This window comes from Ranitomeya imitator, chromosome 1 (assembly GCF_032444005.1).
Source record: "Ranitomeya imitator isolate aRanImi1 chromosome 1, aRanImi1.pri, whole genome shotgun sequence".
In the NCBI taxonomy this organism is placed as follows: Eukaryota; Metazoa; Chordata; class Amphibia; order Anura; family Dendrobatidae; genus Ranitomeya; species Ranitomeya imitator.
The window spans coordinates 1,019,994,954-1,020,013,995 of record NC_091282.1 but is presented as its reverse complement, the minus strand read 5'-3'; the positions used below and the strand labels follow the sequence as shown (position 1 = coordinate 1,020,013,995).

Sequence of the window (19,042 nt, the reverse complement as noted above, 5' to 3'; positions counted from 1 at the left end):
ACAAAAGTGTCCAATTTTTAGTCTTATTATATTACTGCTATAATTGTTCCCTTGATTATTCAATTTGTTTCTTTTAGTTTTTTTTCTCTTCAAATCTGCCATACAATTCCAGAGATATTGGCCTTTCTATTTGGTGTTAATTTTAAAAATCTTTTCCAATGGGGCTTTGCTCACCAGAGAGAGCAGTCTAAAGACCCTGAGAAAATCCATTGAATGACACCACTCTGGTAAAGACCATTAAAGCTAGCATGAAATAAAGAATCCCATATCTCTGGAACCGTATAACGGATTTGAAAGCAAAAACAAAAGATTGAAAACTTTGGGGAGCAGAGGGAATAAAATAACTGGAAAAACTAAATATTTCTTACCTGGTTACATGCTCTCTTTATGCACATTCCTTATAATTACTATCATCTGTCTCTTTTTAACTCCCCCAGTGATCTTTTGATGTTAAGGACTGGGCCTATATTTGGATTAGAATAGTGTTTGATAGTACTTATACAATCATGGAAGGCCAGGTCCACATGTTGAGTATTTTTTTTATTTTTTTAACTCGGTATTTGTAAGCCAAAACCAGGAGTGGGTGATAAATACCGAAGTGGAGCATATGTTTCTATTATACTTCTTCTCTGATTGTTCCACTCTTGATTTTGGCTTACAAATACTGAGGTAAAATACTGACCAAATACTCTCATGTCTAATGTTCTGATTTGCTAACATTTGTGTAGGTTGGACTTGTATATTCAGTATGGGACTGGCCATTTTTGCTGACTTAATAAATTAAAGAATATGTAGATTACTGGCAAAAAATTCTAATGGAGTTATAAATCTGATTAGGTGAAAAGTGTATGTCTACAACACCAAAATATAGAGGACATTACTAGTGATTAGCGAGTATACTCGTTGTTTGGGTTTTTCCAAGCATGCTCGGATGGTCTCTGAGTATTTGTAACTGCTCGGAGATTTAGTTTTTGTTGAGACAGCTGAATGATTTACAGCTACTAGCCAGCTTGAATACATGTGGGGATTCCCTAGCAACCAGGCAACCCCCACATGTACTCAGCTGGCTAGCAGCTGTAAGGGTCGGGGGCCAGGGAGGCAGTCATAGCCGACAATAATCTCTGTATCACCCACTAGTCCCGTCAAAATTCAAGTACCTCGGTGCAGCTCCTCTACGCCATCAGGGTTTTCCCGATACGGGACAGTTACCTCTGCAGCCGATTCCAAGAATAAAGAGTCACAGTCCGGTTTTACTTCAACTTCAACATGTTTACTCAGCAACTTATCATCCAGGGCACACGCTGTTACAGCATCGGCATTGGTGTCTCTGACCCTTGCCTGTCGCTCAACCTGCATTCGGGAAGGTCTGTACTAACCGGTCCCACAGTGTCCTCAATGTCCAGTAATTCTGCCTTTCATGAGGGCATTCTCTGCCATTTTGCCCCGGTCCTGAGGATGGCAGTCCACGCAAAAACCTGCCACATTTTGGTGCACTTTTTCCCATTTTGCTCAGCCTTCTTCTGTCCAGCAGCTGCAGTCCCACTAATACTGCACTGCTGATTCTGTAGTTGCTGTACCTTCTGTTTTTAGTTCTTGCCCCCTTGATATTACTGCTGGGCCCACTCTACCTAGAAAAACGTTGCGGGGCACGATGTGCTCTGGCCCAGCCAGCTCCCCTGTGAGCTGTGCGGGTGCCCAGGCCCCAACTGCCTTAAAATAGGAAGCCCTCATTATCTTATCCCCATCGTGCCCTTCCTAACTATTCCCTCTATGCTATACCTAATATCTATGATGCCCCCATCTAGTGTCCAACTTGGGGTACCACTCCCCTAACACTATATGGGCCCAAGGCACTTTCCCTAACAACAATGGTACACATATGACATATATACAACATAAGTAATACGCTTTATGCATAGCAGTACTCAAAATAAGTAGTGATAATACATTTGCATAATGTAGCAGTATCACATTTATGAGAGGCGAAGTGCAAACAGGGGTAGGGGGAAAAAAGGAACAATAATAATACCACTTCCCCTACACAGCCATAAATCATGCAGATGCATTGAAAAAAAATAAATCTCCGAGCACTGGCAAATACTCAGAGACCACCCGAGCAACGGGTAAACTCGCTCATCACTAGACATTACATCATATCATGTTAACACATTATATTAACCAAAGCGTACCAATAATGTTATAAATGCATCCACTCTACAGTGATTAGTTCAAAACCTCTGGAAATTTTCACCCATTACCACTAAAACCTTTCTCCATATGAACAAATTGAGATTTGTTACGTTTTTACATTACTTGCAAGTTATCTGATTAAATCTGAATATACAGTCATCTGCCGAGGTTGTACAGCTCATTTACTGCGCTAAGTGAAAAGATGTCTAGACACAAAATTACATTCTGTATGTTGCATCTATAAAGAGAACTGTACACCAGTGCCAGCTGGCAGTATATGAAGTAGTAATGTAAAGTGGCTTCTTCAGTTGTCACACTAGTTGCCAACGAAGTTCACGTATCAGAATTATGAATTATGTGAGATTATCCTACTTCAAAATTAGCTTTTATTAGTCACATTATTTAGGTTTTAATAAAATATAATCAGTAGTATGGGTCTTGCCATGATAATCACTGTACATCCTAGATCTCTGACCATATAGGGATGATGTGATGGTTGATACCAATAAAGACTACCCCCAAGAGAGAGAGCATTGCAACGTGTAATTAATATGATTTTTAACTATTAGATACTATATGGTAGATTCATCATATGCCATCTACATTGGTGGTCATATTGCTCAGCACAATTCTCAGAAACATATCTGACCAATATTAACCAAAAACCAACTCAAAGCAAATACTTGGTAATTCTCTGTGAGCTAAATTCTATAGTGTAAATTAGTTTATAGTAGGTGAAATAGTTAAGCCATGTGTGTAGGCTTTAAAGGGAACCTGTCACATAGAAAATACTGCTCCATGTGAAGCAACATGAAATAGAGCAGGAGGAGCTGAGCAGACTGAAATATAGTGTTGTTGGAAAATATTCAGTATAAATTGTATAAAAAAAATATAAAATTCTTGCTCATTTTGGCTTTGAAGTCCAGTGGGGCGGTCCTGCTAAAAATGTATGGGTGGAGGTTGACTGAACAGGATTCTGGTACAGTCTTTATGTCAAATTTACTGACCATCTATTTGAAACACTGAAAGCATATGAATGTAAGGTCCACACTGGATGACTCTTCACACTAGTCTGAGTTGATAGGATGATGGATTGAGCTAAATACAGGGTAATGTTGAAGGAAAACCTTAATAGCAGTCTGACACTGTGTGGCCGTGCACTGAGAGCGCCACTTCTGAGGGGAAATTAGCTTTATTCCCCCCTGCAGCCTTGCCCCTTTCAGTCATAGGGGTGGTGCCACCATGGTTTCAGTCACCGCTCTGTGTATAGAGAGCAGCAACTGTAACCGTGGTTAGGGTATGTTCCCAAGGTCAGTAAACGCGGAAGGTCAGTAAACGCGGATTGGATGCTGCGTATATCTGTGGCATCCAACCCACAGCTGCCTGATGTTACAGCATAGTGGATGGGATTTCCACTATGCATGCATGAATGCCTCTGGCTTCCCTGCAGAGACGGACATGCGGCGTGTCTTTTCAGACGGCAGCAGCAAGTCTATTTATCTTGCGGAGATGCTCGGTCTCCACAAGATAAATATCACCAGTCCAATGTATTGGGCGTGGTGATTCTGCACAGTTCAATGAACACATGTGGAATCATCTGCGTTCAATAGCCGGCAGCACTTTGGACGGAGCGGACATGTGCTGCGTCCAAAGTGCTGCCGATTACTGACCATGGGGATGTAGCCTAAGGCACCGACTGACAGCCAACACTAATGATGAGCTCTGGCAGCATTGCACAGACTCCATACATTTCTAGTAAACCCTCATCTGTGAGAAGTACTAATCCAGGTCTGTACAAGGTTTCACCTTCTGAATTTATATATTGCGCTAAACCAAAATAACTATGGTCCAGCCACATTTTGTGAAATCCTCAAAGTGCGCTTATATTTCTTGTTAAACCCTGTCCCTATGCTTTGTAAAGTAATTTACTATATTGAATATTTTCAGGCACATTCCACTTCAAAACACTACATACTAATAGACCAAAGTATTGATGAGTTTTTAGCACCTTGGTATAAACATGAATGTTTTTACCCACTATGGGGAAACATATATAATAGAACGTTTCTGAATTTTCAATTATGCAATAAATATTAATTTAATAACTTTCGATGGCAGTCATGTTTTGCATTGTTAAAGAATGAGATTTTGAAAACATCTCACAATTTGGCAGAAACATACCATGTGAGTCACAGTTTTGCTGAAAATCTGCCATGTTTTAACCTTCTTGACTTCATTGTGGGAAATCTGTGGCATTAAGAACCACATTTAAAAAAAAAAAAAGTACCGTAATACCATAATTGAGAATTATCTATAGAATCAGTGCTAGAACATTTCTGTAAATTGCTTCCCTCTTCACCGTGTGCGTTCGCGTAGCCTAAGGATTTTCTTCTCTTCTTTCATTTTAGATGGGAATGCTTGCCCATTTATTTTTAGCGGTGTTCAGCAAAAAGACCACTTCCAAATATCTCTTTTAAGTGTATAAATCTACAGCGTGCACTACTTATTTTTTATGAAGCTTAGCTAGCAAATAAATTGGTTTCAACTCACATATAGTACATTTGTGGTTTCTTGGGTTCTATACTTCAAAATAATGATTGGTGTTGAATTCTCCAAGATAAACATGCTGCCATTTGCAGGCGTGCGAGAAATCAATTTCCACATGTTTCTTTTATTTTTTAAATTGACTGTTCAGTTCACAGTTAAAGAATCTGATAATATTTTCTTGCCGTTTAATAGAAATCTGCATTTCTGTTTTCCAGCACTGGGTACCAATGTATTTACTATTCACCTGAGAACACGGCAAAGGCGAAAGAAATTTTAAGCAACATCAATCACCTTGAACCTCTTATATCAAGCCATACAGACCTGCTGCTTAATTCAGCAAGACAGCGCTCTGCGGACAGCCTCAAAAATTCTTTAAAAGCACTCTCGGAAACGGTGAGATCCAAATCTGCCATGCAATGACTCATGTATAAAAATAGACTCCCTCCTAATGCTACTCTTCTATGTAATGTACAGACTGACATTCGCTACATTATAGAATATACAGAACTCACTTTGAAAGGTAGACTTCAAAATGCCAAGTCAATGCAATAGCAAACATCTAATACCTTTGAAAAAAGCAATTTAACATTTTCAATATCTTTATTTCCTGCTTTTAAAGGTGTTTTTGAAAGTAAGATTGCAGGCTTTCAGAGGCGGCAGATTCTGTTATTAAATTGAGTTATTTCATTGCAGCGAAGCTTTCTTCTCTTTCTAATACTAATAATTGTTGCAGAGAAGCAAGTTGAAGATAATGTTCTTTTAAGATAGAATATTCTTTTTTGTTTTGTTTCATCTGAAAGTGCTTTTTTTTTTTGTGCAGTTACACTCGCCGGCAATTGTACTGCAAACACAGCACTAAACTGTGAGCAGACGGAGTAAAATATTGTGGGTGGCTGACTTATGAATTGTGCTACAAAATAGGCTTTCTCTGAGAAGATATACTCCACAAGAGAATAGGAGGGTGATGCTGGGTAATGGGCTTTGCATCAAAGCAATTAAATGTACCGTATGTGTGAAATGAAGGTTTATTAGAGGCAGTGATAAGTATCTGATGTGAAAAGCTGACGAGGAAATGTAACTGTTGATAGGTGTAAAATATTAGTCAAAGGCTTGCCAAAAATAACCTTTTTGGTCTCAGAGCCAAAGCTAATTTTCAGAGTGAATAGGCTGTTCATTGCTCCTTTCCCATGTAACTATGGCTACAGGAGAACTGTAGGACATACTTGTCAACCCTTGTCAACCCTGCTTAGAAGAAGAGAGGACCACCTGAACCCTGTCGTATTTACTAGAAACTTCTTGGAACTAGCTACTCTGAGCAGTCTCTTTATTCAGGGATACAGGAAATGAAGTGTAGAGAGGTAGGAAACTGGAGTAACCCTACAGAAGGAGGAGTAAGTGAGGCAGACTGAATGTCACTGCATTCATTGCAATGTGTACTGATAGGAACACGTCAATGTGGCTTCATTTAGTTCATTTAGTTTGTTTATTTGGCATTTGTACGTTTAATATTGCAAAGCTGCAGAACATTTCCATAAATATGTTGTTTCTGGTTGCTTCACATTTCCTGGCATGTCTGAGCTCCTGTCGCCACTGGACGTTACGCCTACTTTGTCAAAGGCACATCTCTGAGTCCAGAGAGGCTCACCCTCACAAAAGATTTTGTGTTTGCTCTTTAAATCAGTCACTCCCGCGACTCCAGGCCCTTGAAAGCACAGAGCCTATTTACGATAGTCCACAGAATATGCACTCCAAGCACTCGTCCTCACAGAGTTGCACACAACTGGGTCACTGGACTCTTCTACCTGTCTATAACCCAATGGCTAGTCCTGGTGCAGCGTTCCGCTGTTGCTGAGCTGGCTTTGGCTACAGAAGATACTTAAGATAGCATGCACTTTCACTGTTTTCTCCGCTCTGCAGACCTGCGCTTTGGCTGTTACAGATACTTAAACCTTACAGATTAGGCCGGTGTCACACTTGCAACTGCAATGCAAGAATCTTGCGTGAGTCTCTCGCCTCAATATCCAGCACTGCCGCTGGCAGTTCGAACTGGAGCGTTCATCCTGCATAGAAATACATGCATCCACACACTCCAGTCCCGAGTGCTGGCGGCAGTGCCGGGTATTCAGGCGAGTTTCTCGCATTGCAGTTGCAAGTGTGACATCGGCCCTACATTCCCCCTCCAACCGTTGCTCCTACCTCCCCTTATGGGGACACTTTTTATCAAGGTAATTTCTACCTCATCTCTCTTACGGGTCTCCTTCACCCCAATTCAATGTTTTTTTATACATTTGTTTAACCATACGAAAAAGACTATGAGGCCAGAGTCACACTACCATAGAATACGGACGAGTGCTATGCGATAAAAAATCGCATAGCACTCGGACCAGTAATCCTCTATGGGGCAGCTCACATCAGTGTTTTTTTCATGGCCGTTTGCTATGTGTGAGTGCAATCGTAGCATGCTGCGATTGTCACTGACACCCGGCCGAGTCTCGGCTCACTCTCACCCATATAAACCTGAAAATAAAGTGAGACAATGCACATCACTCACATATCATCCTAGTGATGTGCGATATATGCTGACTTCAGCAATGGAGGAGATGGAGAAATTCATTTCTTCACCTCCTCCGCAGCTGTGCTCCGATCCTCCCTGTGCGAGAGAATCGGAGCCCCGACGCATGACACTCGGCTCCCACTCGCAGCAGAGCAGGAGCCGAAGGTCATTAGCATATCGCATCCGATGATCTCGCATCAGATGCCATACGCTCATCTGACGCCGGCCTAGAACTGTAAGGTACCTTAAAATGCACTTTTTGGGACACATACATTTTATTGACCTATTAGTTTTATATATAAAAATATACCTAGCCATAAAACATGGACTTAGCCTTACATAATAAATTATTATCTCTTTTATATGGTTATATTATTGTAAATTATGTTGTCGCTAAATTCCCACAATGAGTATTTGATGAGCTTTTTATGTTGCGGATTTTAGGCAGCAATTCTGCACCAATTAGCTAACTTGTGTTTTTTCATTGCATTTTGAGTGCGTTTTGCATATGCATTTTTAGGCTATGTTCACACATTGCGTTTTTGCAGAAGTTTTTTTGCACATTTTTAAGCTGCGTTTTACAGTACCAGCAAAAGCTGAGATTTCAGAAATCTCATGCACACACATTACTTTTTTCCTGATTCAATTGCAAAACTACTGCGCTTTTGAAAACTGTCACTTATTTCAGCATTTTTGCAGCATTGTTTGCAGCGATTTGTCACCTGTAGAAAGCAACAAATAAGTGCAAAAAACAGCAAAAAATGCAGGTGTCAGAGTTTGCTGTGTTTTTAGTGAAAAAAGCAGGCACAGCAGTATGTGAAACCCATTTATTTTTATGATTTTCCCAAGTTTAAGCCATAATTCTCCTTACTGGAGAATGGCAGTTGAGATTTGCACAATTAAATTAGTGATATGTGTAAAGTAAACATTGGCTGACCAAGGTGTGAAATTGAACAATCCCTGACCAACTCAAGGGCCAACCAAAGTGTGAAAGTAAACAGTGCCCTATAAACTCAATGCTCTGCCAATGTCTTTGGTAAACTATTCCAGACCTAATCAAATTTCCCACTGTTATATTTGCATTTGTGTATTTTTTTCATGAACCCATGTTCAGAATAGTAAAAATCTTTAGCCTTTTGTTGATTTTTTTTTTTGCTGTGGTTTTTGTCTCATTTTGGTATGTCATGTTTTAAATAAAATAGTTTTGATTTTGATATGTCCTGTGACTTAACTTAAGTTTATTGATAAAGTCATATACAGATTTCACGTGTAGGGGTAACGCACTAAAAATACACATGCATTTTTTACCTATGGATTTTCCAGATCTCATTCCAAGTCTAGGGAAAATCTACAAATAAAATACAGATTTAGGCTGCCGTCACACTAGCAGTATTTGGTCAGTATTTTACATCAGTATTTGTAAGCCAAAACCAGGAGTGGGTGATAAATACAGAAGTGGTGCATATGTTTCTATTATACTTTTCCTATAATTGTTCCACTCCTGGTTTTGGCTTACAAATACTGATGTAAAATACTGACCAAATACTGATAGTGTGACGGCAGCCTTACTGCAACAGTAATTGACATGTTGCAGACTTGAAAAACGCACTGCAGCTCAGTTTAGACTGCATAACAGAAAGCACACTGGGCATGAGACTTCTACGAATTCCATTCACTTTACAATATATAAATATATATATAGAAATATAGAAATATAATATGTCACGCTTTTTGCTCAACAAAAATCACAGATCCAAAAATGTATCAAAAGCAATGTGCACACAGTGTGTTTTTCATGCGTTCTCGCAGTCGTTTTTCCCACACATAAAATGGGCCAAAAACGCTGTGGAAACCTTATGCAAGCTTATTCAATGACAATCCTGAAGGGTTGTGCACATGAGCAGTAATTTTCCTTAAGTATTTGCAGTGCATTTTTTTTTCTGCAGCATGTCAATTCTTTTTGTGTTTCTGCAGTGTTAATGCACCCATTGACCCAATTGAGTCAGTCAAACCCACAGCAAAAATGCAGGTATAAAAAGGTCTGCGGATTTGCTGAGTTTTTGTTTTGCATTTTACCAGCTTCCTATGGTGTTTCCCACGCTGTCATCTGTGTGACAGCATAGGAATCAAAAGCGCAGTGGTTCATATCGGTGGTAATGCTACCTCCGGTAAAGACCATTGGTCAGAGCGCTGCAGGATCATGCTGTCAGATGACAGTGTGACCCCGTAGCTGAGACTGTGACCCGTGGTAATGCTACTGCTGGTGCTGTCAGTCATAGTGCTGTGGGATCATACTGTCAGATGTCAATGTGACCCTGCAGCTGTGACTGCGACCTGCGGTAACGCTGCCGCACACTGTCGGTCAGAGTGCTGCGAGGTCATGCTGTCAGATGTCAGCGTGACCCCACAGCTGTCACCCGCAGGCGTGGGCCGATGTGACTACTGCTCCCACCAGGCTACATCTGCTGTCACTGATAACAGTGACAGCAGGTGCCGCTGATGGGAGACGTAGTCTCGTCTGCGGCTCCAATGCTCACAGTTAAAAATAAATAAATAAATAAAATTACATACATATTCAAATAAAAATAAAAAAAATTATACTTAACACCAAATCCCCAAAGCCTTCGTCTCCTAGAAATAATGTAAAATAATAAACCACCACATACTCACCTGTTTTCCATAGTCCAGGAAATCAAGAGTGTTCCATGGCGATCTCACGTGTAGAACAGTCACATCGGGAGTGGCAATACACTGACAGGAGGTAGTTGATCCTACAGTGTATCACTGAGCTGCCGTGGGAGTTCACCTGAGTTCATCATCTCCGGTGCTCTCACTTACAGCACCGCTGCATGAGAACTCGGTGAACTCTCACGGCAGCTCAGTGATACACTGCGAAGCGATTACCTCCTGTCAGTGTATCCCTGGCTGTCTTTAACAGCAGTCACATCACTGATGTGACTGTTCTCAAAGTGATCAGGATCATTGTGGGACATTATGAATTATCTTCTCGGCGAACAGGTGAGGAATATTGTGGTTTATTATTTTATTTTTGTTGCAGGAGACGTTGGCTTCGGTGAAAAGGCGTTCGGTGAGTATGGTTAAATTAAGATTATTAACCCCTTAACCCCCAAGGATGGTTTGCATGTTACTGACCGGGCCAATTTTTACAATTCTGACCACTGTCCTTTTATGAGGTTATAACTCTGGAACGTTTGCATGAATCCTGGTGATTCTGAACTTGTTTTCTCATGACATTTTGTACTTCATGATAGTTGTAAATTTCCTTGACATTACTTGCATTTATTTGTGAAAAAAATGGAAATTTGGCGAAAATTTAGAAAATTTAGCAATTTTCCAAATTTGAATTCTCATGCCCTTATATCACAGAGATATGTCACAAAAAATACTTAATAAGTAGCATTTCCCTCATGTCTACTTTACATCAGCACAATTTTGGAACAAAAAATTGCTTTTGTTAGGCAGTTATAAGGGTTAAAATTTGACCAGCAATTTCTCATTTTTACAACACTTTATTTTTTTAGGAACCACATCACATTTGAAGTCACTTTGGGGGGTCTATGTGATAGAAAATACACAAGTGTGACACCATTCTAAAAAGTGCACCCCTCAACGTGCTCAAAATCACATTCAAAAAATCTATTAACCCTTCAGGTGTTTCACAGGAATTTTTTGAAATGTTTAAAAAAAATGAACAGTTAACTTTTTTTCACAAAAAATTTGCTTCAGATACAATTTGTTTTATTTTCTCAAGGGTAACAGGAAAAATTGGACCACAAAAGTTGTTGAACAATTTGTCCTGAGTATGCAGATACCCCATATGTGGGGGGAACCACTGTTTGGGCGCATGGCAGAGCTCGGAAGGGAAGGAGCACTATTTGACTTTCCAATGCAAAATGGGCTGGAATTGAGATAGGTCGCCATGTCGCGTTTGGAGGGCCCCTGATGTGCCTAAACAGTGAAACCCCCCACAAGTGACATCATTTTTGAAACTAGACTCCCTAATGAACTTATCTAGATGTGTGGTGAGCACTTTGAACCCCCAAGTGCTTCACAGAAGTTTATAATATAGAGCTGTTAAAATAAAAAATCATATTTAAAAAAAAAATCATATTTAAAAAAAAATTATCTTTTCGCCCCCACTTTTTTTATTTTCCCAAGGGTAACAGGACAAAGTTAGACCCCAAAAGTTGTTGTGCAATTTGTCCTGAGTATGCAGATACCCCATATGTGCGGGCAAACCACTGTTTGGGCGCATGGCAGAGCTTGGAAGGGAAGGAGCGCCGTTTGACTTTTCAATGCAAAATTGAAACATGTCGCATGACACATGTCGCATTTGGAGAGCCCCTGATGTGCCTAAACAGTGGAAACACCCCAAAGTGACACCATTTTGGAAAGTAGACCCGCTAAGGAACTTATCTAGATGTGTTGTGAGAACTTTGAACCCCCAAGTGTTTCACTACAGTTTATAACTCAGAGCCATGAAAATAAAATAAAAAATTTCCGAAAAAATGATTTTTTAGCCCCCAGTTTTGTATTTGTGGGTATGCTAATACCCCATATGTGGGGGGAACCACCGTTTGGGCACATGGCAGAGCTCAGAAGGGAAGGAGCACCGTTTGGAATGCAAACTTAGATGGAATGGTCTGTGGGCATCACGTTGCGTGTGCAGAGCCCCTGATGTATCTAAACAGTAGAAACCCCCCATAAGTTACCCCAAATTGGAAACTAGACCCGCAAGGAACTTATGTAGATGTGTTGTGAGAACTTTGAACCCCCAAGTGTTTGACTACAGATTATAACGCAGAGCCGTGAAAATAAAAAATCTTTTTTTTTCCACAAAAATTATTTTTAGCCCCCAGTTTTGTATTTTCCCAAGGGTAACAGGAGAAATTGGACCCCAAAAGTTGTTGTCCGATTTGTATTGAGTATGCTGATGCCCCATATGTGGGGGGAACCGCCGTTTGGGCGCATGGCAGAGCTCGGAAGGGAAGGAGCGTCGTTTGGAATGCAGACTTAGATGGAATGGTCTGGGGGTGTCACATTGCGTTTGCAGAGCCCCTGATCTACCTAAACAGTGGAAACCCCCACAAATGACCCCATATTGGAAACTAGACCCCCCAAAGAACTTTTCTATATGTGTTGTGAGAACTTTGAACCCCCAAGTGTTTCACTGCAGTTTGTAATGCAGAGCCATGAAAATAAAAAATCTTTTTTCCAACAAAAATGATTTTTTAGCCCCCAAATTTTTATTTTCCCAAGGGTAACAAGAGAAATTGGATCCCCCAAAAGTTTTTGTCCAATTTGTCCTGAGTACACTGATACCCCATATGTTAGGGTAAACCCCTGTTTGGGCGTATGGGAGAGCTCGGAAAGGAAGGAGCACTGTTTTACTTTTTGAAAGCAGAGTTGGCTGGAATTGAGATCGGATGCCATGTCACATTTGGAGAGCCCCTGATGTGCCTACACAGTGGAAACTCCCAATTCTAACTCCAACCCTAACCCCAGCACAACTCTAACCCTAATCCCAACCCTAGCCATAACCCTAGCCACACCCCTAACCTGAACACGCCCCTAACCTTAATCCCAACCCTAACCACACCCCTAACCCTAACACACCCCTAACCCTAATCTCAACCCTAAGCACACCCCTAACCCCAACACAGCCCTAACCCCAACACACCCCTAACCCTAATCCCAACCCTAACCCCACCCCTAACTTCAACACACCCCTAACCCTAATCCCAACCATAACCTTAACAACACCCCTAACCCTGAAACACCCCTAACCCTAATCCCAAACCTAATCCCAACCGTAAATATAATCCAAACCCTAACTTTAGCCCCAACCCTAACTTTAGCCCCAACCCTAACTTTAGCCCCAACCCTAAACCTATCTTTAGCCTTAACCCTAACCCTAACTTTAGCCTTAACCCTAATAAATACTTTTTTTAATTTTATTATTTTTCCCTAAGGAGTTGATAAAGGGGGTTTGATTTACTATTTATAGCGGGTTTTTATGTTTGGCAGCTATCACACACTAAAAGACGCTTTTCATTGCAAAAAATAGTTTTTGCATTACCACATTTTGAGAGCTATAATTTTTCCATATTTTGGTCTACAGAGTCATGTGAGGTCTTGTTTTTTGCAGGACGAGTTGACGTTTTTATTGGTACCTTTTTTGGGCACATGACATTTTGTGATCGCTTTTTATTCCTATCTCTGTTAGGCAGAATGAACAAAAACCAGCAATTCATGAATTTCTTTTTTTGGGGGGGAGGGAGTTTATACTATTCTGCATTTGGCAAAATTGATAAAGCAGTTTTATTCTTCGGGTCAGTACAATTACAGCGATACCTCATTTGTATTTTTTTTATGTTTTGGTGCTTTTATACAATAAAAACTATTTAATAGAAAAAATAATTATTTTTGCATCGCTTTATTCTGAGGGCTATAACTTTTTTATTTTTTCGCTGATGATGCTGTATGGCGGCTCATTTTTTGCAGGAAAAGATGAAGTTTTCAGCGGCACCATGTTTATTTATATCTGTTTGATCTCATGTTATTCCATTTTATGTTCGGTGGTATGATGATAAAGCATTGTTTTTTGCCTCTTTTTTTTACGGTGTTCACTGAATGGGTTAACTAGTGGGAAAGTTTTATAGGTCAGGTCGCTACGGACGTGGTGATACTAAATATGTGTACTTTAATTTTTTTAATTATTTACATAAAGACATGTATTTATTGGAACAATATATATATATATTTTTTTTTAGGATTTTTTTTTACTTTTTTTACTTTGTCCCAGGGTGGGACATCATTGTATAGTGTCAGATCGCTGGTCTGACACTTTGCAAAGCACTGTGTCAGATCAGTGATCTGATAGGCAGTGCAGGAGGCTTGCCAGTGTCTGCTCTCAGCAGGCGCTTGCAAGCCACCTCCCTGCAGGACCCGGAAGCACACCGTGGCCATTTTGTATCTGGATGTCAGCTGTGCCAGATGTCAGCCTGATGTCAGCTGTGCCGGATGTCACATAGTGCCAGATATCAGCAGTAATAATCAGCTAACACCTGGCCACGATCAGCCGCACTCCCCCCATGAGCACGGCTGATTGCCTATGACGTACTATCCCGTCCCTGGTGATTAAGTCCCAGGTCACCTCGACGGGATAGTACGTCAGATGGCAGAAAGGGGTTAAAGGAGTCTGTGTCATTATTTCACATTAAGGACTATTCTGGGTATCTGAATTTTTATACAATATCACTATGGGGTTACTAATGGATAGGCGTCTTACAGACCCCCCTCCATTACTAACCTGTGGGCTTGATGTCACCTGACAATACAAAGGTGACATCAACCCCATAAATATGAATCCCACTTTCCACCACTACAGGGCAAGTGGGAAGAGCAAGGCTAAGCGCCAGATTTGGCGCATCTTGTAGATGCGCCTTTTCTGGGGCAGCTGAGAGCTGGTGTTTTTAGTCTGGGAGGTGCCAATATCTATGGTCCCTTCCTAGGCTATTAATATCAGCTCGCCGCTGTCTGCCTAGCCTTTGCTGGTTAAATTTTACAGGAGGACCCTTTCTCAATTTTTTCTGGAGTCCCCCTGTAAACTGGCCAGCAAAGTATAAGCAAATACCTGTGAGTTGATATTAATAGCCTGGGAACCTTTATGGCTCCTTCCCAGAATATTAACATCAGCCCTCAGCCGTCGGCTTTCCCTCTGCTGGATATTAAAATTACCCGGGAGTCCATGCAATTTTTTTAATTTTTTTTTTTTCTTTAAAATTAAAGTTGATTTTTTGTTACAGCCTATATCTGTTTGTTCTGTTAATGCTCCTACATAGGCTGGTGACAATGTGTGTGTTAATGTTTGTGTTTACTTATCGGCTTAGTAATGAGGGTGTCAGGCTGACACCTTTTCATTACTAAAGGTACCTTCACACTGAACGATATCGCTAGCGATTCGTGACGTTGCAGCGTCCTGGCTAGCGATATTGTTCAGTTTGACAGGCAGCAGCGATCTGGATCCTGCTGTGCCATCGTTGGTCGGAGCAGAAAGTCCAAAACTTTATTTAGTTGCTGGACTCCCTCAGACATCGCTGAATCGGCGTGTGTGACGCCGATTCAGCGATGTCTCACTGGTAATCAGGGTAAACATCGGGTTACTAAGCGCAGGGCCGCGCTTAGTAACCCGATGTTTACCCTGGTTACCAGCGTAATTGTAAAAAAAACAAACAATACATACTTACATTCTGGTGTCTGTCCTCCGGCGCTGTGCTTCTCTGCACTGTGTAAGCGCAGCGGCCGGAAAGCAGAGCACAGCGGTGACGTCATCGCTGTGCTTTCCGGCTGGCGCTCACAGTCAGTGCAGAGAAGCACAGCGCCGGGGGACAGACACCGGAATGTAAGTATGAAGTGTTTGTTTTTTTTACGTTTACACTGGTAACCAGGGTAAACATCGGGTTACTAAGCGCGGCCCTGCGCTTAGTAACCCGATGTTTACCCTGGTTACCCGGGGACTGGCATCGTTGGTCGCTGGAGAGCTGTCTGTGTGACAGCTCTCCAGCGACCACACAGCAACGCTGCAGCGATCGGGATCGTTGTCTAGATCGCTGCAGCATCGCTTAATGTGACGGTACCTTAAGCCTAGGGCTTGGTGTCAATGACAGCTACTGACACAAAGCCCTAATCCCATTACCCTGATTCTACTGCATCACCATGAAAAAGGTAGTGTTGAGCCAAGAAATTACATCACAAAACTTGTTTTAAAATATTTTTATTTAGCTCAAACAGCATTCCTTGCTGTACAAAAATGCATGCAAAAGCGCATATAAAAAACGCATAAGGCTGGTTTCACATTTGCGTTTTCATCTGCAGCGTTTTTACCGCAAAAAAAACCGCATGCGTTTTTTCCCCTATCTTTAACATTAAAAATGCATGCGTTTTTTTGTATACGCGTTTGGCCGCGTTTATGAATGCATGCGTTTTTTTTCTGCACGCGTTCATTTGCAGAAATGCAACATGTAATAATTTTTGCGGCGTTTTTTTTGCCGCAAAAAAACACATGCGTTTTTTCGCGGCAAAAAAACCTATTGATGTCTATGTAAACGCATGCGTTTTTAAGCACATGCGTTTGTTTGCGTTAAAAGCGCATGCGTTTTTATTTTAAAAAAAACAGAAAACACACTGATATGCCACCCCCCAACATAAAGGTGATAAAGGGATCCTAACCCTAACCCTAAAGGGATCCTAACCCTAACCCTAAAGGGATCCTAACCCTATCCCTAACCCTATCCCTAACCCTATCCCTAACCCTAACCCTACCCCTAACCCTAACCCTAAAGGGATCCTAACCCTAACAGTAACCCTAACCCTAACCCTACCCCTAACCCTAAAGGGTTAGGGGTAGGGTTAGGGGTAGGGATCATAACCCTAACCCTAAAGGGATCCTAACCCTAACCCTACCCCTACCCCTAACCCTAATCCCTTTAGGGTTAGGGTTAGGGTTAGGATCCCTTTAGGCTTAAGGTTAGGGGTAGGGTTAGGATCCCTTTAGGGTTAGGGTTATGATCCCTACCCCTAACCCTACCCCTATCCCTAACCCTAACTATTTCTGTTTATAGTGGGTTTTTTACTTTATTTTGATGATTGGCAGCTGTCAAACATTTCTCAGCATGAGTTTAAAAAACGCAAAAGCATGAAAAAACGCATGTAAACGCGTCAAAACGCTGCGTTTTTTTCACCACATGCAAAAACGCATGCGTCAAAAAAATGCAGCGTTTGCACGCGTTTAGGCTACGTTCACACTAGCGTTATGCTAGTTTGCGTCGGGTTTGCGTCGGGTGACGCAGCGGTGACACATGCGTCATGCGCCCCTATATTTAACATGGGGGACGCATGCGTTTTTGTTTGTTGCGTTGTGCGACGTATGCGTCTTTTTTGCCGCAAGCGTCGGACCATTAAAACGCAACAAGTTGCATTTTTCTTGCGTCCAAATTTCGGAAAAAAAGACGCATGCGTCGCAAAACGCAGCGTTTTTGCGTGCGTTTTGGTGCGTTTTTATTTGCGTAGTGCGTTGCGTCGCCGACGCAGCGGCGCACAACGCAAATATGAACGTAGCCATACATGCGTTTTTTCACCATGCGTTTTTTTTTTAAACGCATGCGTTTTGAAACGCAAGTGTGAAACCAGCAAAAAAGCGCAGTAAAAATGCACCAAAAACACTGCAAAAATGTGCGTTTTTCCACAGTATTTTTCCTGCCAACAGCTGCAGAAACCTTACAGAATTTTCAGCAAGCAAATACTCAACGTGCGCACACAGCCAAATACTCCCATCGTGGGAACTCAGCCTAAGTCCACGTTAACACTATCAGTATTTGGTAAGCATTTTAGATCAATATTTATAAGCCAAAACCAGGAGTGGACTATTAGTTGGAAAAGTATAATAAAAACACATCACCATTCACCACTTCTGCATTTTGTCAACCACTCTTGGTTAAAATACTGACCAAATATGAACATCTGAACCTGGCCTTAGTGAGTGTTCACACGTTCAGTATTTGGTCAGTATTTTATATCAGCATTTCAAAGTCAAAACCAGAAGTGGGTGAAAAATCCATAAGTGGTGCACTTTTCATCTGATTGTTCTTCTTCTGATTTTGGCTTACAAATTCTGATGTAAAATACTGACCAAATACTGAATGTGTGAACATGGCCTTATGCTTACTATTGTACAGTACTGCAAGTATACCTCTTCTAGACAAGCCATCGTTGTATCTTTCCAAAGATAGAACCTTCCCACTTGGTCTTCCAGAAATCTATTGCAGGTGAATCATTTTCCCCAGTACATTAAAATAAAAAATGAACTAGTTCAAACGAGAGTCTAAGGAAAAAGAACCTTTCATGCATATCTTTGATATGTCCCTTTCATATGAATTTGAGGCATGGTTTGCGATTGAGCTGTGGCAGTTGATGCAGGTGTCCTTCACTTACATAACACGCAAGCGTATAATTTATTAACATTGTTTTTCATTTTGACATTTATTGGGACTAACTTAAAAGAACAACAACGGCTTGGGAAGGTATTCCCTCAGGAAGGAGCCAGACACGATTTGGATGCAGAAGAAAGAAGTCTATGTAGACAGATGGCATGTGAAGCCCATACATCTGCAATATTATGAGCAGCGCTGGATCTTTATAGCTTGGAGTGATTTCAAGGCTTGACACAATTGAGAGAAGTTACATTGAATCATTGTTGTCGTTCAATAAGAAAGCAATGCCAATATGCAAGGATTTACAGAATGCAGCACCATTCACTGTAATACAAAGGCTGGCGTGCTCGCTGCTGCTTCTTGATTTGTAGCTTTTCTGTTGTAGTAAGGCCAATATCCTTATCTAAGTCTGAATATAAGTGTCAGAGCATACTTAATAACTCTCCTAGTGAAATAGGAGACCTCTTGGACTCCCAGAAGAACAGGCTGGATTCCTATATGCACCACATCCTCTTTAAGGCTCCTTTTCATATTAATGGGTCTGCGCACATGTCAATGTGTTTCCATGGACCATGTGTCCATTTTTCAACAGCAACACTGGCCGCAAAATATCCAGCACAAGTGCACACTGATAACACACAGCTCATGTCTGTGTGTCATCAGTGTGACACGTATAGGGGTCTTGGAAAATGCAGTAAACTTTGCGCTGTTCACAGTATCTTGGTGCTGAATCTTACTG

General features: G+C 41.2%; 1 protein-coding gene across 5 annotated transcripts in view; it reads left to right on the top strand.

The window, feature by feature from the left end:
* The window catches only part of INPP4B (inositol polyphosphate-4-phosphatase type II B), a 1,184,089-nt gene that overhangs the window by 942,877 nt on the left and 222,170 nt on the right, over window positions 1–19,042 (top strand). For all 5 annotated transcript variants that reach the window (XM_069743998.1, XM_069744002.1, XM_069744000.1 and 2 more), the window contains one exon: window positions 4,953–5,130. In XM_069743998.1, coding sequence (XP_069600099.1) covers window positions 4,953–5,130 — 178 coding nt within the window. The remainder of the gene's footprint in view (window positions 1–4,952; window positions 5,131–19,042) is intronic.